Source organism: Palaemon carinicauda, chromosome 10, assembly GCF_036898095.1.
Source record: "Palaemon carinicauda isolate YSFRI2023 chromosome 10, ASM3689809v2, whole genome shotgun sequence".
Taxonomy (NCBI): Eukaryota; Metazoa; Arthropoda; class Malacostraca; order Decapoda; family Palaemonidae; genus Palaemon; species Palaemon carinicauda.
The window spans coordinates 140,153,283-140,179,782 of NC_090734.1; the positions used below are offsets into that span (position 1 = coordinate 140,153,283).

Sequence of the window (26,500 nt, forward strand, 5' to 3'; positions counted from 1 at the left end):
TGCAGTTCCACTGGCATTTATTTTAGAAAAAAAATAGAGGTGGGCAGGGGGTAGTCTGTGTTGGAAGGCCATAAACAAATGTAGCCTGGGCTTAACCAATATCGCCCCACAGACCCAATAAGGGTACATTAGCTAATTACAAATAACTTCAACACCCTGCCACCCAAAACATAAAATGATTTATTAGAGCCATTTATAAAACTGTATAATTTAAATAACAAGAAAAACTTTGTCAATAGCTTTAAGAACAACCTTTTCATTTACAAGTAAAAATTAAAGAGGCTGTATGTCATGAGAGTATAAACAAAGTTCTTCTTCATTCCAATACCAAAGCGTATTTAATTTTTAAAAAAAATTAACTCAATTATGATGAACAAGTGTTTACAAATCACATAGACTATGTGAATCATTTATTAGTTTGAAAATAAAAGCAAAAAATATTTTTCATATACTGTGTATCACAGTAGGGTAACAACCCTCAATACCAAAAAGGAGCAGCACAAAAATAACAAATGGAAAAACAAATCTGCAATTCATGGACTGATGAAACAAGAAAAAATTTTGTTGCAAGCCAAACGCTGGTAGTTACTTAACACTTACGAACTTGAAACTGTGAACACTGAATACTCTGCTTACCAACACTAGTAGTGAAGGCCACCCTCGCACACTTCTGTAATGCTGCTGCTTCACTTTCATTTGACAACCAGTGTCTTACATCCTTCAATTACCCCTAAATCTCCTTTCAGAATCTGCACCATATTGAAAGGACTGTAACATACCTTCAGACAGTATTGGTATTCTTCCAAACATAGCACTGTAACAACACTGAATCCTACACAATATAATCTGCAAAGATACGCCTGTATGACACGTTTCACTAGAATCTCACCGTTTACCTCAAACTCGTGATACCAGGAAGAATAAAAAAAAAAAAAACGCAGTGTAGTACTGCAAAGTAGCCAATCCAAATTTCATAATTGTCCAGTCATCCTGTCATGGCTTAAATCCAATGGGTTGATTATAACATTTAATAAACAGGAGAGTACATGACAGGAATGGGATTTTGAGCAAGAAGAGTGATAAAACCTTGCTACAAGTCACCATTTTCAAAACAATATACATCGAAATGACCAGAGAAAAAAAAAGCATCCATGCATACCACACAATTCCACGAATGACAAATACAGTACCTCTTGTGTAAATTCACCATTCTAACAAGCTCATTACCTAATACTAACGACATTATGAATCATAAATATTCAACTATAGACGACACAGTATGGATACCTAACCTCACGTGACACTAAAACAGGGTTATTGCAATCTTCCTTATTTGCATGAAAAAATTCACGAGTGAATTTTCCTATTTAACACAACTGTTGATCAATGGCTGTGAAAAAGGGAAGGAAAGTACATTACCTATAGGCCATATCCAATTTTAAAGAAATTAAGACTTGAAGGTGGCCAACACAAAAGAATTGGGAAGCTATAACTAAACAGCTGTCTTTGAAATTTTCCTAATTTCAACTTACTGCATAAAAATGTCAACTTGCGATTCCTAATCTTCAGCATGTGTTACAGAATCTGAGTTGTCAATATTAGATATGAAATGTAGGCCCTATGGAAAAGACAGTTAAAGCACAATTTATGTTAAATAAAACAGAAACCCCATTTTATCCTAAAATTTCTTAGGATTAACATTTGGCCGGACTCTGAGTTGTAGTTGACTTGGTACGAGTAGCTTCGAGTTGCGCCATTTTCTTTTGGCTCAAGTTCAAAAGATTTGGATCCACTCCTGAACACCTGGACAGATGAACAGCGGGCCGGAAAGGGGAAGCGGCTAGAGCAACGGAGGGCAGTGCTTGAGGAAGCTCATTCAAGGGCTTGTTGACATCACCGGATGACTTATTGTTTGGATCAGGAAGCGACGCAAGAGCATTGATGATACCCTCCAAGAAGTTTTGCCACCTATACTCTTGCATAAGTCCACAGCCTATAAAGTCGAACGCTAATTGTTCGCCACGCACCATGAGAGCCAAAATAAGACTGACCCCATACTGAAAGAAAAAGAAATTCAATTTTACCTAGATATTTAATATATAAAAATACAAATTTCGAACATTACATCTGGTTAACTGAAGATATTTTTTAACATTTGATAAAATCTTGGTTAAGTACTTTAATAACTTCTGACTTGCACCTAAATTTGTTATTCACCTAAAATAAATGAGAAATAGTAGACACTAAAACTAAAATGAGTTAAACAAACACCACAGAAAATCTCATATCAGTCAAAGATTAGGAAACAAATGAGCACCATCTTTTAAGGTTGCTCCAGGAACAGAAACCACAGAAATTCAAAATTCCTTACTTTTTTCCTAATTAAGGAACAACACTTGGATTTTAATAGATTCCTCACTCAACTAGGGTTGAGTTCTTTTAATGAAATTTGCAGTCCAACACTGCCTCTCTTAGTTAAGTCATGAAATCAAAATAAAAAATCAAATATATAGTTGAAAGGATAATCATTTTGAACTTAAAAAAAATTATTACTAATAACCAAAACCCAACACTGAGAAGAAGAGTACAATGCCCTGGTATTTCTACATCCAGTTGTTAACTTTAATTGAAAAGCTGCTAACTATACTCGAGGCTTTTTTTCTGTCAGGACCCCAGTTTAATAAACCTCTTTCATAAAACAACTGATTTTTTATGGTGATGTTTTTTTCATTTTTTTTTTTTTTTTTTGGTGATGTTTTTTTATTTTTCTATGGTGACTTTATCATGTCACTGTCATGACAAAATTACCTTTTGGAGATTTGTGCTTAGGAAGGCCTCAACTTTCTTACATACTGTACAGTGAATCAGAATATTACAATTTTAGAGGATATCCAAAATACACATTCCTTAGCTCATTAGCAGACTAAATCAATCCAGTATTTACAAAGTACAAGAATTCATCTGAATTTATACTTTATGCATCTCTTATATAACAAGGTATATACTTCTTATCCCTCTTCTGATACCTATTTTGTGGACTCAATTCAACTGAAGCTTCATTCTTATTCAGCAACTTTATTATGTACATATCATTATCATGTACCTCATCATATTTCATCTTTACTTTCAGGAGTAAATAGTTTATGATGACTGTCAAGCCTACAGAATAAAAAGGCATGATATTTATAAGGTTATATCTTTGTTTTTAACAAAAACAACAACCACCACCATTACATGGTGAAACAATAGGGCTACAGTATATGCAGTAGTCTAGAGCACAGCTGCTTTTAGGCTAACAAATTTTCAGTATTTTCCGGTTGCTTAGAAAACCAAAATATTATTGGCGATTTGAATTTGGGCTACAAATCCAGCCATAGAGCCACAGAAGCCATTCAGCGCCAAGGTGTAGCTGGAAAAAAATAACCATAGTTGCACACTAAAGTACATGTCAAGAGATTCAACAGCAATGTGGAAGAGGAAGTGAAAACAGAGCTAAAGTAGAAACCTAAATCCAACGACTATTAAATTAATCAGACTAACGAATCACAATTTTACCCTTTATAGCTTACAGAACAATTTTCTTGGAGGGAGAGGTGAAAATTGGAGCAAAATATATAAGATGGTCACCTAAACAGAAATGTTAAGCAGCAGAATTCAATGCAGTTGGGGAAGAACGGAAACTGCACATTACATCAAGTACCATCAACAATATGACATGCAAGGCATATTGGAACTGGTGCCTCATTTCAGAAAACATAGAATGCACATAAATGTTTCTATTATAGAAATGCAGGCACATACTCACAAAATTTTGCAATCAGCACCGAAATGGATACAAAAACCTAATGAATAAAGTATAAACATTCTAAGTTTTAAGAACCTAATAAATATCGTGTAATGTCTACACGGTAGTTAAAAAATGTACACAAATTTCATCGCAGAGAGCATCATCAAAATAATAAGTAACAAAAAAAAACACAAATATAAAAGTACAATACCTTGTTATAGAGAGCGGAGACTAAATTAGTCTTCTGTGGTGCCTCCCCACATCCTTTGGGAACAAGAATATCGGCTATTTCAAGGAGTATGCCATCGTTTGCTGAAGCAACAAGTCGGTCTGTGATGGGCCAGAATAGTGCCAAGAACTGATCGTGGGTGTCTTTCTTTGATAACAAGGGCATGTTTTGTAGTATGGTAAAGACCAACTTGGTGTAAGAACTCTCATCCAACCACAACAGCAATCGATACAACAAACTCTGCAAACAAAAAATGAAATTAAAGGAGTTAGAAAAGATACACCGACTGGAAAAAAAAAAAAAAAAAAAAAAAAAAAATATTGTCACATTCATTCTCTTTTAGCTATCAAGTAATTTGGGCGAGAACCTATCACTTAATTCTTACCTTTCCTTTCCTGAAACACAATAACTGCAAAAGTCTCTCTGGTGGTGACGAACAAGTTTCCCACAACTTTGCAGCCTGCTGACGAGACTTTGTATTGTAGACATCTCTTGTTGGGCAGTCTGGCAAGTGACGTATTTTCCTTTCCAAATCATCAAGTTCCATGATAACATTATAAAGCTGGAAGAATCAAGATTACATTTCAATCTGAATACAGTAGCTTCTTCATAGATAAAATAAATTACTATTACCAACCTCCCCCAAGGAAACATTAAAATTCAAGTGGAAACCATTCCTATTCAAAATCTCAACGTATAACTGTAAACGAGTGATGTCAACAAAAAGTAAATCTACAGTAGTTTTAGAATGGGGCATAAAAAGTTGGGCTTTTTAATATTTCAAAATGAAGTCTCATTGTTAACTCTCATATGTACTGTATAAGACAAAGGTATTTGTACTGGAACAAACTTAGGTACATGTGATCTGCATAGAGCATAGTATGTTCAGATACTATTACTACTCTCCTGAACAAACATACTTACATTGCATCCATATGATTTTATTCAAAAAGTTCCTCAATATGATACTTTGTTAACTCTCAATATTATTTTCCCCAGGGAAATTATAAATTAAAACAAGCTAATTTTTTCCTTAGAGATTGCTAACGGTCAGTTTACATTTCCCAACAATATCAGCGATAACAACATCCTGTCAAAGCTAGCATACTGTAATATTGAAGTAACCAGTCTCAATATACCTACTTTTTCAATATGTAGCAACATATGCCTGTGTTTTCTCATTTCTCTCTGCAGGGGAGTAGTCGGATGAGATGGATCAAGATGTACAACCTCTAAGTCTATGATCTTCCTGGGAGCATTTACACTTACAACTTGCAATTTCCCCAAAGAATTTTCCAATCTAGGAGGCTCATACTCCCGCCCTCCGTCCTTTCCCCGATCTGGAAGCAGTAACTGAAGCCCATCTATAGACATGACCTCCTCTTCCCTTTTTCGCTGCTGTTTCACGCTGTACATCTGGAAATAATGAACCATATGTGAATACAGTATAGGATAGGGAATTTTCGTTTTCAAACTAGTTGCTCATTTTCAAGAAATCTTAAGAGGAACCCATAAAAATATTACTTGTAGCATCTCAGTTGAGTTCCTTTCATATACACTAACAGACAAATGAACAAAAAAAAATTGACCTTTATAGTATTTTAACAAATGCGCAATTTACCAATCACGTGCAATTTTAATATCATTTGTAATTACTGTACTACAGAAAGACTATAATCCACTATTCACAGCACAAGGCCAAGCATCCTAAATGAAATAATACTTAGACAAAATAATCAACTCGGTTATCCCAATAGAAACCACAATGTTTATATCATCTGCATTTAAATCTCCGTACAATCAGTAAGTAATGTTCACGAAGTTCAAGGGTTTAAATTAAGCTCATGCTCAAAACCATCACAAAAAAATATAATGTTAAAAGCTACAAATGTAACAAAATTATATAACAATGTTCTCTATAACCACATGAAAAATCCTAACTAAATGTAATGCCCAAATAAAACCCTCTTTCCTTACCACATAATAATAATCATCTTGATATGGATTATCGGAGTTTAGCTGCATAGCCTGGATATTTTTCAGCCAACCTTTTTCTCTTGGAGTCATAAGCCCACTATATTCATCCTCCTCTCGCATACGGTACCACTCTTCCCATTCTGCTTCACTGTCTCTCCTGATTCGCCCAGAGTGATTTTGGTAGTCATCACGACTGTTGTTTTGTTGTCGATCGTAATTACTGTGAAAACACAATCATCATCTTACAATGCATATTCACATTTCTAAAAGAAACTAACAATGCATATCAAAAAGGTAACCAACTAAATTTAAATTAATAAATTCGAATTATAATATACTGTAATTCAAAAGAATGTTATTCAATTACTGTTACTGTATAACCATATAAATTTGACAGCTTATATATGTGGGTTCCCTTTAAAAATCTAATGTAAAATAACCTCTTATGAGTTAAAATGCCCAAGGAAAAAATTAATTCAAATTCAAACTGAACTGTGTGTTCTCCTAAGATCTCAGTGAATAGAAAAATAAGAGGAAAAGTGGCCCAACTCAACCATAAAAAATGGCATTGCACTTACTTTTTACTTTGATCATGAATTCGATTTTGGTCGTAAGGTCGTCTCTCAAAGTTTCTCCGGTCGTGCATATTCCCATTTCTCATTTGATCGTACATATTCGTATTTGAGTAGCGACCTTCGGGGGAACGCATATTGTACTGGTGATTCTGCTGTGGCTGCTGCATATTATGAAAATTGTTATGGTGATACATGCCGTAATTATCATGGCCCTGAACGTGGTGATGTGGATGATGATGATTCACCATTGTCTTCCTATTATTGTTGTTGGGAAAATTATTCACTATAAATTGCTGTGGTGGAGGCTGTTGTTGCTGTTGCTGCTGCTGTTGATAATGTTGCATTGATCCAGGGAGGTTACCTACTGAAGAAAAAATTATTTAATAAAAATGAGGAAATAATTTTGGATGCAGCTACAAAATGTTTTCTTTGATATTGTATAACAGTTCTCCACAAAACATTCTAGCACAAATAAAATTACTGGAGGTTGTTAAAGTTCACTACAGTATTTAAAATATATAAAAATTACTTTTGAAATTAAGAAACCAGATACAGTACAGTATAATTAGACAAGAGACGCAATCTCCAACCCCTTATTTTTTTTTCTTGTAGAAAACCTCAACCATGCAATCCTATGCTAAATGTTTTGAAGAAACTAGAGCCAATTTACCAATGTTGCCGATGCACAATGATTTTAGTCTTTAGCTCTGCAGTGCTTGATTATAAAGTTCAGGAGATTATTGACTTTTTTATGTTCTTTATGTAGTTTTAATGGATTTTGTTTCACCTTTTTTTTCTTTCTTTTTTTAGAAACTATCAGATAAGATCCAAGAAAGTAGACTGAGGTGGTATGGTCATGTCATGAGATGAGATGAAAAGTATATTGGGAGGAGGGTGATGGAAATGGAGGTACAGGGAACAACAAGGAGAGGGTGAACAAAGCGAATGTGGATGGACTGTATCAAGGATGACCTTCGATTAAAGGGATTAACTGCTGATGAAGTATGGGACAGAGGTAGATGGAGAGAGCTGGTCCAGAAACATTGACCCCACATAAAAGTGGGAAAAGATGCAGACAAAGACGACGACGACCATCTACCAATTTTTCTTTTTGCTTTCTCCAGCTTTCTCCAAGGTCAAGCAGCTTAGCATCTTTAACATGGTTTGTTTTCTCAGTCATATTCTACTTAAGGTCATTTGTAACAACTTTGGTCTTTAAAGCTGATTTCAAGCTACCTTACGATGGTTGGTATTATCATCATCATCACTATGCTACAACCCTAGTTGGGAAAGGAAGATTCTATAAGCTGGCTCCAACAGAGAAAAATAGCCCAGTGAGTTAAGGAAACAAGGAAATTAATAAAGTACAAGAGAAATAATGAACAGTAATATCAAACCCTCTTCCATATACTGTATAAACTATAAAAAACAATAAAACAAGAGAAGAAATAAGATAGAAGTGTGCCCGAGCGTAGCCTCAAGAACTAGAACTCTACCCCTAAGACAGTAGAAGACAATGGTACAGAGGCTATGGCACTAGCCAAGACTAAAGAACGATGGGTTAATTTTGGAGGGACCTCCTCCTAGAAGAACTGCTTACCATAGCTAGAAAGTCTCTTCTACTCTAAAAGGAAAGTAGCCACTGAACAATTTCAGAGCATTCATTAATCCCTTGAGCGAGGAAGAATTGTTTGGTAATCTCATTGTTGTCAGGTGTATGAGGCTAGAGGAGAACATGGTAAGAATAGGCAAGACTATTCAGTGTATGTGTGGGCAAAGAAAAAATGAGTCATGACAAGAGGGATCCAAAGTAGTACTGTCTGGACAGTCAAATAGCAAATAACTCTTTAGTGGTAGAATCTCAACGGGTGGCTATTGCCCTGGCAAACCTACTACTTTCAAACAAACCAGTAGTTCTCCAAATCGGTTTCATTACAAAATAATAGTTTTTTTGTCTGTTTGCCTATGGCCGTATGCGTCACTAACAATACTTTATGATTCTCTCTTCCTTTTTTCTTTATTGAACTAGAATTAGAGATAAAGAAATGGAGGAAGAGAGATTTGTTTAATATAATTGGGTCTCTAAAGCTGACTTCATGCTACCTCTATCAAGGTCATAACATGAATAATGATTAACATTAACGCTATTTTTTCAAAAAGTCTTATAACTAGAAATGTAATCTGAGAAACCAGCTTGCCTTTCCCTGAATAAATTCAGACTCTAAGCGTATTTGAAGTTTGTATAACAATCATGTGCGAACTTATGGTTAAGGTTAGGGTTAACTCCATCAACCTTTTGCTCGACCCTGATCTAGGACTTTCATGATTGAATCATTTCCATGACTCAACATAACAATTAATCCCTGAAAGTTTCAATACTCTATGAGTAAAATTGTGGCCAGGATGTCGTTCATAAACAACCAGACAAATGGGTGTGAAAACATAACCTCCTTCCAACTTCATTAGTGGAGGTAACAAATATTGCAGAAATTCAAATGTTATAGACTAAATGAGTTTTCATATAGTCTACTAAAAGCTATTAGTATAAATGCATGTTAATTTTTGCTGCTTGTTTTAATGATACACCAAGTGGTACGTATAAACAGTAGTGCTGTAAATAGTTTCCAGTATGATTTTGCTTGATTTTATGCTACAGAAAACATATTTTGATAGAAGAGACCATCGGCGATAACGAACAGATTTGGTCGTACAATACAGTATGTTAAATTGACCAATATTATTAATATTATTACTTGCTAAGCTGCAACATCATTATTTTATTATTATTATTACTAGCCAAGCTACAACCCTAGTTGGAAAAGCAAGATGCTATGAGCCCAAGGGCTCCGATAGGGAAAAATAGCCCAGTGAGGAAAGAAAATAAGGAAATAAATAAATGATGAGATTAAATTAACAATACCTGTATATCATTCTAAAAACAGTAACAGCATCAAAACAGATATGTCCTACATAAACTATTAACAACGTCAAAAACAGATATGTCATATATATAGTACTATAAAAAGACTCATGTCAGCCTGGTCATCATAAAAACATTTGCTCCAACTTTGAACTTTTGAAGTTCTACTGATTCAACTACCCGATTAGGAAGATCATTCCACAACTTGTTAACAGCAGGAATAAAAGTTCTAGAATACTGTGTAGTATTGAGCCTCATGATGGAGAAGGCCTGGCTATTAGAATTAACTGCCTGCCTAGTATTACGAACAGGATAGAATTGTCCAGGGAGATCTGAATGTAAAGGATGGTTAGAGTTATGAAAAATCTTATGCACTAGTTGGAAAAGCAGGATGCTATAAGCCCAGGGGCTCCAGCAGGGATAAAGAGCCCAGCGAGGAAAAGAAAACAGTAAGCAAAAAACCTATAAAAACTTTAACAAAACAAGCAGAGAAATAAGACAGAAAAATGGGCCCAAGTGTACCCTCAAGCAAGAGATCTCTAACCCAAGACAGTGGAAGACCATGTTACAGAGGATATGTACACATTATTGGGACCAGTTACTTCTGACATGGATTGCATTTATCTAATAACTACAAAATGTAAGAAATTTTTATGTACTCATCAGCTTTCAGACTGGTGCAACCCATATCTTTTGCCATATTAGTCAGCCCTTAACCAAGTGACTTCACAAAATCACCACCTATATCTACGCAACGACAGCTGGTGCAAGCTATAACCACATTTAAAGTAAAGCATAAAAGTAGGGGATTCAGCATTATGAAGCTTCATCTGTGGTGGATAATGTGGGAGGGTGGGCTGTGACACCCTAGCAGTACCAGCAGAACTCGGTTGAGTCCCTTGTTAGGCTGGGAGGAACGTAGAGAGTAGAGGTCCCCTTTTTGTTTTTGTTTCTTTGTTGATGTCGGCTACCCCCCAAAATTGGGGGAAGTGCCTTGGTATATGTATGTATGTATAAATCCCATCTAATGTTCATATATAAGAATTTTTTTGTAGTTACACATGGATTACATTAAGTACTGTAGATTATCCAACTTATTCCCTGTATTGTAATATTATGTGAAAGGAATTTGCAATTTATATCAACACGAGCACTTTACACATACGGTACTAACCTTGGTTAGGGAAAGGTCGTGAGAAGGGCCTGTTAATGTGATTATGGCTATTGTTGACTCCTACAGGGAAAGTGCCTTGACGCTGAAGATTAAACTGCTGGGGGTGATGCATGGGTCCTGCCATACCTTGTTGGTGCTGTGGTCTATTAACACTTTGACGTGCCATTTCCCGTTCGAAGTCTTCCGCTCGCATAACCTATGAAGTTTAATAAAAATTAAGTTATTTCATTTTTTTTTAATACATTATATGCTTCATGAATGAACAACAAATTTCAAATAAATTAACCCATCTATCTCCATAAACATTTCCATATATCTAAAAGTGAAAAAATCCAAAACTTTTAATAGTAATTTGTATCTTTTCCGAACTATATATTGTACACATAAATCCTTTAATAGGAGTATAGTACGCTTACAACAAAGCTGGATACAGGTGTTGAAACCTAACAAGGTGAAGTTAGCTAGCTGGAAGTTACAACTGCCTAAATATGGGCCACTCCCATAATTATTTCCTTTACTATTATATCATACATAAAATTGCATCTAATTTCGATCAGTTAACTACCAAGCCAAATAAATGTGACAGGAATGTCCCAACTTAGTTTAGTAAATGATGACACCCCAAAAAAGCAACACTCCAACCACCTATAAATTCCTAAAACATACTGCACATAAAAGAAAGGTTAATACAGCACCACAATATTAAATACAGTACACATCTGCAATAACAACTGTATAATAGAGTATACTGCATTCACAAGATTCTAATGACTGAATACAATAACTGACACTCACATTAAGGTGACCACCTGGGTGTGCTCTGTTGTGCTGAAGCTTCATCTCCTCCTCTATTTCTTCAACAGTCTTGATGGTCTGGAGACCCAAGTGTGGAAGCCCACTGAGATTGGAGAGGCCCGGTGGCTGACCAAGACCGCGTGTCATTCCGTTAGAAGGGGACTGACGGGTTACTGGTTGAAGCTTATCGAAGTCTGGGGAGGGAGTCCATATGCTATTGGATGGAGAACCTGGGAGGTCGTGAAGCAGAGTTGATCCCATGTGGTGGTGGCCATGGGATTTTGGCCGATATCCAACGATGTTGATTGGTGCACTGCCCTGGTCCATGCGGTGAGTATCTTGACCATTGTAATTTAGGAGGCTTAAATTTTGAAAATTTCCCAGGAGACCACCATCATCCTACAAAAGAAAAATATCTCTTCAGCATAGAACTATAATGATAATAAGCATAATCATTTTAATTAGGAAAATAGTCATGACTAATTTCAAAGAACCTAATAATTAACACAATAATCATGATAAATTGTAAAAAACCACAGGTTAGTTGATTCCAACCTTACCTGATGTTTTAGTGAATTGTGATAATTCTGTTGTTTCTTAGCAATGCGCCTGGCCTCGGTAAGGGTGGCCATTTGCTCGTGCCCCTCCTCCCAATCTCCATCCACGGCTGCTGGTCCAAAGGTTTCATCATTGAGAGCGTCATATTCTTCATCTTCCAAACCTTCAAACGCATCCTCAGGCTGAAATGGTAAAAGAAAAGTTGTTAAAAATCTCCAACAGGGCATTAGAAAATCAACAAATAATTCTATAGTTATAGTAATCACAATAACTAGAAAAAAAAGTCCAGGACAGTAAATAAAAATTCATATAAATACTGTAGACTGACTGACACATAAAAATCAATCAGTATTCAACAATAAGTGAAAAACCCATCACTATACCAAGACCATGAATGATAAAATATTCAATACCATTACCTATATTTTCGTTTGCCAAAATTCTTCCATTTATTCAATATCACTTCACTAAAGGATTTTTTTTTCTGCTAACTCCTCTATGCTCCACCCCACAGTATTCCCAGTCCATATGGCCTTCTCGGGACAAAAATTAAAAAACCTACACATGTAAGGCAGACTGATGTAACAAATATCTAATAATCTTATGTAAGTTTACAGTTATAGAACTTAAAATCAAATATGTAAAATGTTATTTTCATTAGTAAAATAAATTTTTGAATATACTTACCCGATAATCATGTAGCTGTCAACTCCGTTGCCCGACAGAATTCTACGGAAGGGATACGCCAGCGATCGCTATACAAGAGGGGGGTGTACTCACAAGCGCCACCTGTGGCCAGGTACTGCAGTACTTCTTGTTGACACCACCTCAATTTTTCCTCGGTCAACTGGTTCTATGGGGAGGAAGGGTGGGTCAATTAAATCATGATTATCGGGTAAGTATATTCAAAAATTTATTTTACTAATGAAAATAACATTTTTCAATATTAAACTTACCCGATAATCATGTAGCTGATTCACACCCAGGGAGGTGGGTGAAAACCAGTGTACATGTATATCAAGAAGCTAAGTATCCCGTATTTCATATTATCAGTTATTCAAAATAACAATGAAATTACAAGTACCTGGTAAGGAAGTCGACTTGAGCCATTACTCTGCCTTAAATAAGTTCGTCTTCCTTACTGAGCGCAGCGTTCCTCTTAGGAGGCTGAACAACTCTAAGGTGCTGAAGTATCAAGGGCTGCAACCCATACTAAAGGACCTCATCACAACCTTTAACCTCGGCGCTTCTCAAGAAAGAATTGACCACCCGCCAAATCAACAAGGATGTGGAAGGCTTCTTAGCCGACCGTACAACCCATAAAAAGTATTCAAGAGAAAGGTTAAAAGGTTATGGGATTATGGGAATGTAGTGGCTGAGCCCTCGCCCACTACTGCATTCGTTGCTACGAATGGTCCCAGGGTGTAGCAGTACTCGTAAAGAGACTGGACATCTTTGAGATAGAATGATGCGAACACTGACTTGCTTCTCCAATAGGTTGCATCCATAACACTCTGCAGAGAACGGTTCTGTTTGAAGGCCACTGAAGTAGCCACAGCTCCCACTTCATGTGTCCTTACCTTCAGCAAAGCAAGGTCTTCTTCCTTCAGATGAGAATGTGCTTCCCTAATCAGAAGCCTGAATAGTAAGAAACTGAGTTCTTAGAACTTGGAAAAGAAGGTTTCTTGATAGCACACCATAAGGCTTCTGATTGTCCTCGTAAAGGTTAAGACCTTTTTAGATAGTACCTAAGAGCTCTAACTGGGCAAAGTACTCTCTCCAGTTCATTCCCCACCAAGTTGGACAGGCTTGGGATCTCGAACGACTTAGGCCAAGGACGTGAAGGAAGCTCGTTTAGCAAAAACCGAGCTGCAAGGAACATGTAGCCGTTTCAGATGTGAAAACAATGATCCTGCTGAAGGCGTGGATCTCACTTACTCTTTTAGCTGTTGTCAAGCACACGAGGAAAAGAGTTTTTAATGTGAGGTCCTAAAAAGAGGCTGATTGGAGAGGTTCAAATCTTGATGACATAAGGAACCTTAGGACCACGTCTAGATTCCAGCCTGGAGTGGACAACCGACGTTCCTTTGAGGTCTCAAAAGACCTAGGGAGGTCCTGTAGATCTTTGTTGGTGGAAAGATCCAAGCCTCTGTGGCGGAAAACCGCTGCCAACATACTTCTGTAACCCTTGATCGTAGGAGCTGAAAGGGATCTTACTTTCCTTAGATGTAACAGGAAGTCAGCAATCTGGGTTACAGTGGTACTGGTTGAGGAAACTGCATTGGTCTTGTACCAGCTACGGAAGACTTCCCCTTGAGACTGATAGATTCTGAGAGTGGATGTTCTCCTTGCTCTGGCAATCGCTCTGGCTGCCTCCTTCGAAAAGCCCCTAGCTCTTGAGAGTCTTTCGAAAGTCTGAAGGCAGTCAGACGAAGAGCGTGGAGGTTTGGGTGTACCTTCTTTACGTGAGGTTGACGTAGAAGGTTTACTCCTAGAGGAAGAGTCCTGGGAATGTCGACCAGCCATTGCAGTACCTCTATGAACCATTCTCTCGCGGGCCAGAGCGGAGCCAACTCACGTCAGCCGTGTCCCTTTGCGAGAGGAGAACTTCTGAAGTACCCTGTTGACAATCTTGAACGGCGGGAATGCATACAGGTCGAGATGGGACCAATCCAGCAGAAAAGCATCCACGTGAACTGCTGCTGGGTCTGGAATCGGAGAACAATACAACAGGAGTCTCTAGGTTATCGAGGTAGCGAACAGATCTATGGTTGGCTGACCCCACAGGGCCCAAAGTCTGCTGCAAACACTCTTGTGAAGGGTCCACTCTGTGGGGATGACCTGACCCTTCCGGCTGAGGCGATCTGCCATGACATTCATACCGCCCTGAATGAACCTCGTTACCAGCGTGACCTTTCGATCTTTGACCAGATGAGGAGGTCCCTTGCGATCTAGAACAACTTCCACGAAAGAGTCCCTCCCTGCTTGAAGATGTAAGCCAGGGCTGTGGTGTTGTCAGAGTCCACCTCCACCACCTTGTTAAGCTGGAGGGACTTGAAGTTTATCAAGGCCAGAAGAACCGCCAACAACTCCTTGCAATTGATGTGAAGTGTCCTTTGCTCCTGATTCCATGTTCCCGAGCATTCCTGTCCGTCCAAAGTCGCACCCCAGCCCGTGTCTGATGCGTCCGAGAGGAGACGGCGGTCGGGTTTCTGAACAGCCAAATGTAGACTTCCTTGAGAAGAAAGCTGTTCTTACACCACGCGAGAGAAGACCTCCTCTCTTCGGAAACAGGAACTGAGACCGTCTCTAGCGTCATGTCCTTTATCCAGTGAGCAGCTAAATGATACTGAAGGGGGGGGAGGTGGAGTCTCCCTAACACGATGAACAGGGCCAGCGATGAAAGTGTCCCTGTTAGACTCATCCACTACCTGACTGAGCATCGGTTCCTTCTCAGCATGCTCTGGATGCATTCTAGGGCTTGGAAGATCCTTGGGGCCGACGGAAAAGCCCGAAAAGCTCGACTCTGAAGATCCATACCCAGGTAGACAATGGTCTGGGATGGGACGAGCTGAGACTCCTCAAAATTGACCAGGAGGCCCAGTTCCTTGGTCAGATCCATAGTCCATCTGAGAATCTCCAGACAGCGACGACTTGTGGGAGCTCTTAAAAGCCAGTCGTCTGACGGAGCCGGACACAAGATCATGGTACTGCTGCACAGTCTGTGAACTGTCAACCATGGGGAAGCGAGGAAGTACAGTGACAACTCGAAGCTGTCTAGACTGTCTGGGTCGTACAGAAAACTCCTTATCGGGTTGCTGAGGTTGCCGCACTGCGTCACAACAAGTCACTTCTGCTGGTTGTTGAACGTCTTCCCAGTGACACACTGACTCCGTAAACAAAAAATCCTCTAACAAGGACTAAGCTTGGACTGCATGTCTTGCAACACAGCTCAAGGTCTATGGGAGCAGGTGTGGTAACAGACGGGGTTAGCGACTGAAGTGGAACCATTATCTTCCCTGGAAGCATGTTATGCTTAAATAAAAGTCCATAGGAGGCTACGCAGCTAAAGGCTCCTCTCCAAATGACAGAGTCCTCAAGGGAATATCAGAAGGAGGGAGAAAAGCACTTTCTCATCTACAGGGACCATATCCGAGAAAAGCTAAGTTCTCTCAGTGAGGGTTTCACTGGTGCAAAAGCAGCAGACTAGAAGGCAACGTTATGAAACTGCTTGACAGTCTAGTGAGTTGGCAACAACCAAAGATGTGTGACTGAGAAGCATGCGGTAAGGTATGCAGAGCATGCTGTAAGAGAAGCAGAGCATGTTGCATGGCGTGTAACATTTCTCAGAAATTCCATGACCAGTGCTAGATTGAGTAATATCGCATTACTGTCCATTGAAAGTGCACGTGTCGAGGGAATTGATTTAGACTGTTTTGTTGATGAATTTGATAGCCGGCATGATAATCGTAGAATTAAGCTGCACTAAATATACGATCTATAATCTACTTCACCTCAGGACAGGGAAACTCGCCCTGTTGGCAACACTGCATTACTTCATGCATGCTTGCATGGGGTTTTAATATCAACATAATATTTACATTACATTCATAACTCATGATTCATTTTTGTTTTGAAGATATTTTGCCATATTTGTGATTTGTTAAAAATATATTGCAAGGAATACATATATATATTTTTTTTTTTTTATTTAAGTAATACGAATAACCTCCATTATAATAATGTTTGTGTAGGCATACATGTATATGATTACAAATGCAAGTTATGAAAGTAATGAGGTGTTATTATTGTCATTTGTTATTTCAAAGTTGAATGGGAAGAGGCTCAAGTTGAGGAGAAAGTGGCAGATGCATGCGTTGAGGTGGCTGACTCATAGCATGAGGTTCCTGCCTCAAGAGTTGCGCTTGCCTCAAGGGTTGAGGTGGCTGCGCAGAGAGGCTCTTGACTCACGAGTTGAGGTTCTTGAGGTGTGAGCTGCGAGAGTTGAGGTAGCGGCTGCGCAGAACGCAGTTCCTGTCTCACGAGTTGAGGTTCCTGAGGAGCTAGCCTCAAGAGTTGAGGCTCTCGCCTTGAGGAAAGTTGAGGTAGCAGCTGCGAGAGCTGAGGTGGCTGCCTCAAGGATGGTAGAGGTTGTCGTACCTCAAAAGGTTGTAGCCTCAAAGATGGTCTAACTGCAAGAAAATCTTGCCTCAAGGCATAAGACTCCTGCTCCCATTGTTGAGGTTGCCTTAAGGAAGGTTGAGGTTGCTGCACAACGCTGGTAACTGGCAACTCCGAACGCGGTAAGGTAGCTTGAGGAACCTCAACTTCGTACGCCTGGCAGACTGGACTGCGGTGAGGCGGAGCGCTCGCAGGAGGAGGTGTAACCTTCTCAGCCTGAAACTCACGCATTAAGACCGCAAGCTGCGACTGCATGGACTGCAGCAAAATCATCTTGGGATCAACAGACTATAAGGTCTGTTGAGGCAAAGCCTTAACAGAAGATGAGGTCTGTTGAGGCATCGCCTTACCTCTAGTAGGTGTGCAGTCACCTGATGACTGCGGAGAGTCAGAGCTAACCCAATGACTGCATCCGGGTTGTTGAACTCTAGAGGTCTGGACTTTACGTTTAAGAGGTCTTGAGACCTGAGTCCAGCGTTTTCTCCCCGAAATTTCTTCTGCAGACGAGCAAAATAAGGGCTCAATCGTCTGCGGGTGGGAGTGACGGTCTCTGTAAGACACGCCCGCAACCACCGAGGATACTTCTGTGCGCCGATCAAGGCCTGCCGAACCCTTTTGCCCTTCGACATTGCTTCTCCCCTGGGCTTGGGAGCTTGCAAGAGGTCCCGGACTGGGAGGACGACTGGCACGCACAGAAGTACCCTCACGCACAACACTGACACACTTTGCGCTAATCACTTATCACTTTTGATTTTCTGTTTGCACTTATTTCACTGAACTCGAAACTTTAAGTGGTTTGTACCTGAAACACGCAATTCTATCCTTCCTTAAAAGTTAGTAATTGCGAAAACAGAATTACAATGTAACAGAAAAATCTAATGAAAGATAAATAATTCAGTGGCTGGAAGGAGACTAAACACTAGATCAAATAAACTACGTTTAAAATCTCTCACCGCATAAAGCTTGAGAACAAGAATAAAACTCTAGAAACGTTTACCTTCTTCCCCTAAAGAGACTAGGGAGAAGAGCAAAAACGATAACAACGTTACTCGCTTGAACGAAACGTTTATCCAGCTCTCTCTCCCTCCGTCTCTATCTCTCTCTCTCTCTCTCTCTCTCTTGACTTAGAACCTGAGAGAAGAGCCCAATCATATATATCGTTAAAACATATTATTGTTAAAGGAAAAAAACTGAAATATTTCCCAAATAAAAAGTTCCTTTATTAGAATTAAAACCATTAAGCTAAGAAAGAATGAACAAAACGCTAGAAACGGTTACTCTTACTGCAACGTGACACCGTGAAAATTCTCTCTCTATCGTAACGATAGAGCGCAAGTTGAACGTTCTGAACGTCAACAACTGCAGAGACAAAACGTTAGTTCAACTTTGAAAACAGTACGAGACTATCAAAGAAATTCTTTCAAAAACATTAAAATAGCATAATATGTTAACAGGAAAACCGAAATGACGGGCTCAATGTTAATTAACTTCGGTACCAAGAAAAGACCGCCTACTATTAGGAAAGGTCGAATATAAACAAATATAAAAATTAATTTTAATAAGTTTATAATAAAAGGAAGTTAATCGAAGAGGCCTATAAAAGGCGGAGAGATATAAAATAAATCTATAACTTTTGTTAAGCAAAATTAAGAAAGAGAGTCTATACTCTCTTAGACACCAACACTTCCGTCTAAGGGAAGGGTCGGCCATTTAAAAGTGAAAGAGAGTTCATACTCTCTTCGTCACCATAATTAATCAAATTAATTCCAAAAGCTAGCTAAGCTAATGATAAAACTTCCTGAATAGCGAAAGCTAAACTCTAGAGCAAATACATCACCAAATCGTGAGCAAAAAACTCCAGAATCAACAGCGTATCCATATAGGTCTAGCCGGAGGCACGACAGAGGAAAAATTGAGGTGGTGTCAACAAGAAGTACTGCAGTACCTGGCCACAGGTGGCGCTTGTGAGTACACCCCCCTCTTGTATAGCGATCGCTGGCGTATCCCTTCCGTAGAATTCTGTCGGGCAACGGAGTTGACAGCTACATGATTATCGGGTAAGTTTAATATTGAAAATATTAATACAGTACCATCCTACTTGAACATGCATCTCAAGTTTAAAATGAGCCAACAGGACTTCAGGTCAACTTAGGTTATACCAATCCCAAAGCATTTGACCCCAAGTCTAGTCTGTAGAATATTTGGCACATTCTTTGCCCTTTCAACTACCATGATTGAAGCGTGTCCCATAGTTTTTATGACGTTTTCAATTTGTGACAGTTGTGTTTTTCACACAATAAAACCCAGGCCTGGATAAGTTATAAACACCAATTGTTACCTCTTCATACAATACAATTTCTGCCAAATTGCAAGAACAGAATTCTCAGTAATAGATAACAAGATCATTGAAATTTCTTGGTAAGTGTCCAAATAACTAGAGAGATTTTAGTGCCAGACAACCGAACTTCATTGGTTGCTAATAACGGAAGATCACTTTGTTTTTCAGCATTTGTGTGGGATAAGGGGGAATTACAGGGGGTTTCAGGGGGGCCAGGGACCTTAGTTAGGTAAAGAAACAGTATCTCAAGTAAAATTAGGAGTGGCACCATAGCAAGTGATAAATTTCTGTGATTTTTCCCCTTGGATTATTGGCCAGAGCTAATCACTAGTCGTAGACCGGAACATTTATGAAATTAAAAGCAGCACTAAGAGCAAAGGAAGGGTATGGTGATCTGCGTCAGGCTAGGTGGGAGTACGATACCTTAGACTAGTACATAACCCCATATTTCTTTATAACTCTAGCACAACAGCCAACACAATTGGCATCAGCATAGAAAATGGAATTGAAACTCCTATTTTTTTTGTGCCAGTAACAGCAACCTAGCTGCAGGTCCTGTATCAATACAAAAATTCTTGATGATCCGATATGTCTTTGGTGCAACTTATTCATATCCATTGAGTGAATATTCTAGTTACACACACTTTTGGGAAAGGTTTTAACACTGTATACTTGTTTTCTAAGTGGTTGCATCAAGACAACTACGAGTAAAATCCTACTCTTACAATAAGGTAAAAGTTAGAAGTTGGAAAGAAAGATAGAAGAAAGGAAGTTAAAAAGGAGGTAAAGTGGAAAAATATAAAACTGCAAAGACCCTTAAGTAATGACTCCATGTAGTAGGTTGGCCAAAGTACCAGCCACCCGTTGTGATACTGTACTAACGCTAGAATAATTGGGTCCTTTGACTAACTCGTTAGTATAACATTGGACCCCTCTCGGGTTAAAAGCTCATTTTTCCTTTGCCTACATATACACCGAATAGACTGGCCTCATTTTTACACTTCCTCCTCTCTCCTCATACACCTGAAAACTAATAACTGGCAAGTTCTTCATCAATCAAAGGGGTTAACTAATACACAGTACTTTCCACTTAGTAAGAATAGAAGAGACTTTATATATATGCATCTCTTCTATCTTCTAGGGGGACTCTACAATATCAAACCATTATTCTCTAGTCTTGGGTAATGCCATTGTACCATGGCCTTCCACTTTCTTGAGTTAGGAGTTATTTTAACTTGAGGGTACACTCACACACAATCTATCGGTTTCTCTATTTCTTTCCCTCATTGGGCTTCTTTCCCTGTTGGAGCCCATGTGTTTATAGCATCCTGTTTTTTCCAACTAGGGCTGAAGCTTAGCTAATAATAATAACGACTGACCGCTACAACAAGCACAGTACAGTAGTATAAAATCAAGATGATGGAATTTTTAGTAATACCATACGATGTACCTACCAAATTAGGCTATTCTTATATAACCAAGAGGAAACATTGACTATGAAAAGACCTAAGCTAGGGTAGCCTAGTCCTCTGTGGAGATTTGCCCATAGGCTAAACAAAATATTGGAAGGCTAGTAGTTCTTAAAATGGCATAAGGACCCACTAACTAGTCCTAGTAGAGGTAATAGCTTAGGGCATCTCTTTGATTTATCAAAATAGGGTTGAATTTCACTCCTCGGGGTGTATGTATAACAGCAGACCTCCCTCATTTTCAACTGTATCACAACCTTGCAAAGAATAACTGTTCAGAATGTTCTGAATACCCCCAGGTAAGTACTTATCAGATACTGTAATATAGAATTTTAAAAATCATCAAATTTGCCAAGAAATAAGCTCTGTACCATTACAGACAATCTCTTGTTTCCATATTTCCTAGAATTCACTATAGATGACATTTTGATAAATTCAACAGATCTTCAGCAGCAGAACACTGAACTAACCGGAGGGCGCGGTAATTTCAAACAACCCGGTCAGACCCTACTAGAGCAGTGAAACTGCCGGAAGACCTTTTTAAACAGTACAATCAGAATTAAACAGTTCCAAAATTCAAACAAGGTAATGGGAGCATCAAGCGTGGGTTAAAAATACCCGTTCTTAGCCGCGGAGACGTGAAGATGGTAACGTACTCTGAGTGACGAAGTTCACAAGACTTGGGGGTGAATGTAGTTTATCGGGACAGGGCGATATCTTTCTGATTACCAGCCCAATCTTTTTTCCTTATGGGGAAGATGTGCTTTACTATGATCCGATATACCATAACATGAAGTTATTTTATATTTTCTAAGTTCAGCCCAAGAAGGGGGTCTGGGGGCTTAACCCCCCCTAGGGGTTGTGACCTGGGAACTACTAGGTTCGGTTAGGTTGGGTTTGTATGATAGCGACAGTGGTTGGGGGGGGTCGCACGGGGGCATTAGCCCCCCCCCCCCCCCCTTTAGGTCATTAGGAAGGTAAGGACACGGCTTGTAGGTCAGGTTGAGGGGGGATGTTTGGGTTAGTAGTTGTCCATTTTTCTCAGCGTGTCCCCATAAACTACAAATGCTCTTCAACTTGATCCAAGTATTATTTCCATAACTTGAACAATCCAAAACTAGCGAGGGTTATGAACTTTCCCCCAAAACGAGACTTTACCGCATTATTAGTAAAAGATAGCACACTCCTGGGTGACTATTATGGCATTTATTCCTGGTGTAGTGTTGGCGAGATGCATTATATTTACGATGAAATGGAAAACCATGTTCTTTTGGCGCTGTTCAAGCAATTTGTGTCGAAGGAAGATGGCCAAGAAACGTAGAATTTTTAATGATCCTAACTATCTTATTAAGAAGTTATAACTGCAAAAAGTGAAGGTTTCCCTTTGAAAGATGATGATGCACCCCAATGTAGTTCATTAGGCAATGTGTAAGCTTTCTTATTACAGTCTTGTAAAATAGATTTCCTTTGTGAAATATGATTGTGTTAACTTTGCTAAGAGTGAAGCAGGTTCCAAAGCAAACAGGTTAAGAATTCAGCAGTCTAAGGGATTTGCAAGGGGGGGGGGACATTAGTCCCCATTAGGTAAGTAAGTACGAACATGGCTAGTAGAGGTTAGGTTAGGTGAGAAAGTTTGTGTCAGGTGGTGTTCTTGTGTAGAGGAATTGCACGACGGACACGTTTTGTAGTGCGGTGGCCAAGGCTTACGAATTCCTATAAAACGGGAAAGAATTCCAATTTTTTATGCACGTGGGAGGCCCAGTTCGTCGTCATACAGTAGCTTCCATTTTTACATGCCTGAAACGACCAGCATCTGGCAATCTATTAACGTTCCACATTCTTCGCTTCAGTACGGAGCTCATTTCTGAGTAAACACATAATAAATGCTCCCATATAATTTTTCAATGTCGCATGGCAAACAAACTGCCAAATACATTGGATAAGGGCATTACATCTTTTGTCAGTGTAGGAAAGAATGTAAAAGACCGATGTTTAATAACGCCAGGGGCTGTATGTATGATAGCAGCCATCTGTATGTATGACGACAGCTAAGAATACGGCAGTGAAAGGGGTCCCGAGGGGGCTTCAGGCAACCCCCCCCCCTTTGTTAAGTAGGTAAGAGCACGGCTTGTAAGTTAAGTGGTGGGGGGAGCTTAGGTTAGTTGGTGTCCATATTTTATGCTCGCTGGAGGACCTGGCCGCTGATACACAAAGGCTCCAATGCTAATACTGTATAAGGGTAACATTATACGAACTGCCCAATATACACACTCAAGTACACAATAGATACAAAGATCACATATTTTGAATACCCTAGAGCACAATAAGACTTCCTACAGCTACACACCTATCTTAAGACTTGCTTAACTTTCCTTTTGGACATTCAGACCATGTTTCAACAAGCCATGCTAAATACCTTTTGAGGTCCAAAAGGCAATGATAATCTATTCTAAGAACAATCAATATATGAATGAATAGGTAAGGTCAAAATCATATTCTAGAGCAAAGTTTAGCCAAAGAGAAAGGATTATAGGCTGAGCTAGGTCGCAGCCACTTGGCAAGGCTACCAAACACTATTACACGCCTAAACAAATCTAGATTGACCACTGCAATCTTAGTCAATTGTTCATTCATCTAAGAACTATTTCACGCTATTAAGATGGCATTAACTCGGGGGGTGTATGTATGATAGCGGCCACCTGTAAGTATGAAGACGGCTGACTAAGAATACGGCAGTGTAAGGGGGGTCGCTGAGGGTCGTCAGACCCCCTTTGGTAAGTAGGTAAGGGCACGGCTTGCAGGTTAGGTTTTGGGGAGTGGAGTTTAGGTTAGTTGGTGTCCATATTTTATGCTCGCTGGAGGAACTGGACGCTGATATACAAAAGCTCCAATGGCAACATTAGGGTAACATTATACGAACTGCCCAATATACATACTCCTGTACCTACTAAAGATACAAAAGTTCACTAATTTTCAATATACTAGAGAACAGTAAGACTCCCCACATATACACACCTATCTTAAGACTTGCTTAACTTTCCTCTCGGACATTCTCACCACGTTTCAATAAGCTAAGCTTGAGGTGTAAGTATGATAGCAGCCACCTGATGTATTATTATGTCCAATTTAGAATAGGGCAGTGTAAGGGGGGGTCACAGGGGGGCGTCTGCTCCCCGTTAGGTAGGTAGGTAGGTAAGGACACAGTTTGTAGGCTCGGGTACTTGTTACTTGTGTTGGGTTTAAATCCAACCCTCCACTGAAGTCGAGTGAACTACTTCTCGGGCGGCTCCATATTAATCATCTAACGAAACATTTTCATTATAACTTATACAGTTCTTTGATTGTAGCATCTTCCAAATCATATGATCTTGTGAAAAGTAATGTCTTTAGTTTCTTAAATTCAATTGCTCCCTTTAGGTCTTTCATTTCAGTTGGCAGTTTATTATAATGTCTAGGCGCACAGTAGCTAAAAGCCCTTTCACCAAATTTACTATTTGTTCTTGGTTCACATAGCCTATGTTTGTCACTCATGTGTCTTATGTTAACATTTGTTTCTAGTTCTAGTTTGTTCAGGCATTCTTTTAGATATTTTGGTTCATTTTGATTCAGTATCTTAAATGTTAGTAAGAGTACTGTAGCTTGTATTCAATTCTCGCTTTTAACGGCAGCCAGGAACTGGCCGCTTATATACAAAGGCTCCGGCAAGCTTAATAACTCCCCAGGATCAAAAGGCTAATCATAAATTACTCTAAAAATTACCTAAAATAATACATGAATGAATAGGTTAGGTCAAAATCTTATTTCAGAGCAAAGTTTAGCCAAAGGTGAAAGGTTTATAAGCTGGGCTAGGTTGTAGCCACTTGGTTAGTTTACTCTACCTTATTATTATTAGCCAAGCTACAACCCTAGTTGGAAAAGCAAGATGCTATAAGCCCAAGGGCTCCAATAGGGAAAAATAGCCCAGTGAGGAAAGAAAATAAGGAAATAAATAAATACATAAATAAAGGTAGCTTGACTAATGCAATCCTAATTGTTCATTCATCAAATAACTATTTCAACCTATTAAAATGGTATAAACTAGAAATAAACCTCAGACTGGTTTAACAATGGACTTGGTGGCCTTTGTATAAACAGGTGTTTACCCACACAGGTACTTTCACACTTTAAGATTGAGGCCTTTGTGGATTATGACCATTAAAATGAATTTAACCCATAAAACATATAAGGATGGTATATATGAATATCTAATGAACCATCGATAATATGGCGTAGGTAGTTAGAAAATTTCTCCTGCTTAGACAAGAACCATTGTGTTGGTTTGGTGACCTTCGCTTCAGCAACCTGTCACTTGACCGAATTCCTACAATTTACAAATGTTCCCTTTCTATCTTAAATACCCAACAACGAAACGTACATTCTAGAGACTTATTTCTCTTTAATTAAAGGCAAATTTCAACACCACATGTGATAAATAGCGGCAAAATCCTCTAACTTAAAACGAAAACAATCGCAGCTGAAGTCCCTAAGGTTGAGAAGGTACGAGACCCAAACCTGCCTTAATTGAGACAAAAGAATAAGTCTTATTCGGGAAATATTTGACCCAATGTGACCTAAAAGTAATTATTCACCTCTTGAAATACAACTTACCGGATTGGTAGTGTCAAATCCGAAGAAATTGTCGTTGTCCATAGCGAATTACGCTGTACGCTGTCATGGTTTCTTAAACCCAGTGAGTTCCAAGGTTTTTTGGCTTGCGCTTGAACATTTGATCAACTTTCATCTTAATTCCATATATTTTAAATATTATTAATTGTAAAAATAAAAAATATAATTTTTAATTATGTATAATATTTTTGTTTATATATTTAGCTTTTGTATGTAATATTTTTTAGAAAATATATCATTTACAAGACTTTTAGGAGACAGATGGTAATTACACAAAGGGATTTGATTGTCTTTTTAGTGAACATCACAAGGATTCTTGGTCGCATATAAAGGATTCAATGTCTTTAAGAATAATATCTGGAATCCTAATTGTGACGTGTTGAGTATATAACAAAATACCAATGATTTTTTTTAATTTGCCTAATTTTACTTTTGGATTACTACGCTAAATATTCTCATGTAAACTTAACATCTCATTAAATAATATGAAAACCGTCGATTCGTTATGAAAAAAATCTGCGATGAATCGTTATATTATGTTGTCCTTTTAACTTATTCTTCTGAAATGTAGCCTATTTATCTATACCAATACCTTATCAGGGAACATTGTATGGTAGATTAAAGGAAATGGTACCATACCATTGACAGAATAACCCAAATTGTATTTAAAAGAAAGGAAAATATTGCTGGTAGCTCACCCACATTTTCCTTTGTGCATACACGTGTTCGCAAGCAGACCCAAACATGCTTTCATTGACCTTTAAATCCATGACGCAATTTCAATCTTGTGTACAATTGCAAGCATTTTACATATCCTTCCTATATATTCACA

At 38.7% G+C, this 26,500-nt stretch overlaps 1 protein-coding gene across 2 annotated transcripts; it reads right to left on the minus strand.

The window, feature by feature from the left end:
• Patr-1 (Protein associated with topo II related - 1) lies at positions 1–25,771 on the minus strand. 2 transcript variants are annotated; one of them, XM_068381992.1, is made up of 10 exons: positions 25,651–25,771; positions 12,018–12,197; positions 11,458–11,856; positions 10,663–10,858; positions 6,572–6,929; positions 5,994–6,213; positions 5,160–5,432; positions 4,402–4,578; positions 3,999–4,256; positions 1–2,057 (listed from the first exon to the last, which is right to left on the minus strand). In XM_068381992.1, the coding sequence occupies exons 1-10, from the start codon at positions 25,690–25,692 to the stop codon at positions 1,695–1,697; spliced, it is 2,466 nt and encodes an 821-aa protein (XP_068238093.1). In that variant the 5' UTR covers positions 25,693–25,771; the 3' UTR covers positions 1–1,694. The 2 variants fall into 2 exon arrangements, with proteins under 2 accessions (XP_068238093.1, XP_068238092.1); XM_068381991.1 differs by having other exon boundaries at positions 6,572–6,932.
• Positions 25,772–26,500: the final 729 nt, after the last annotated feature.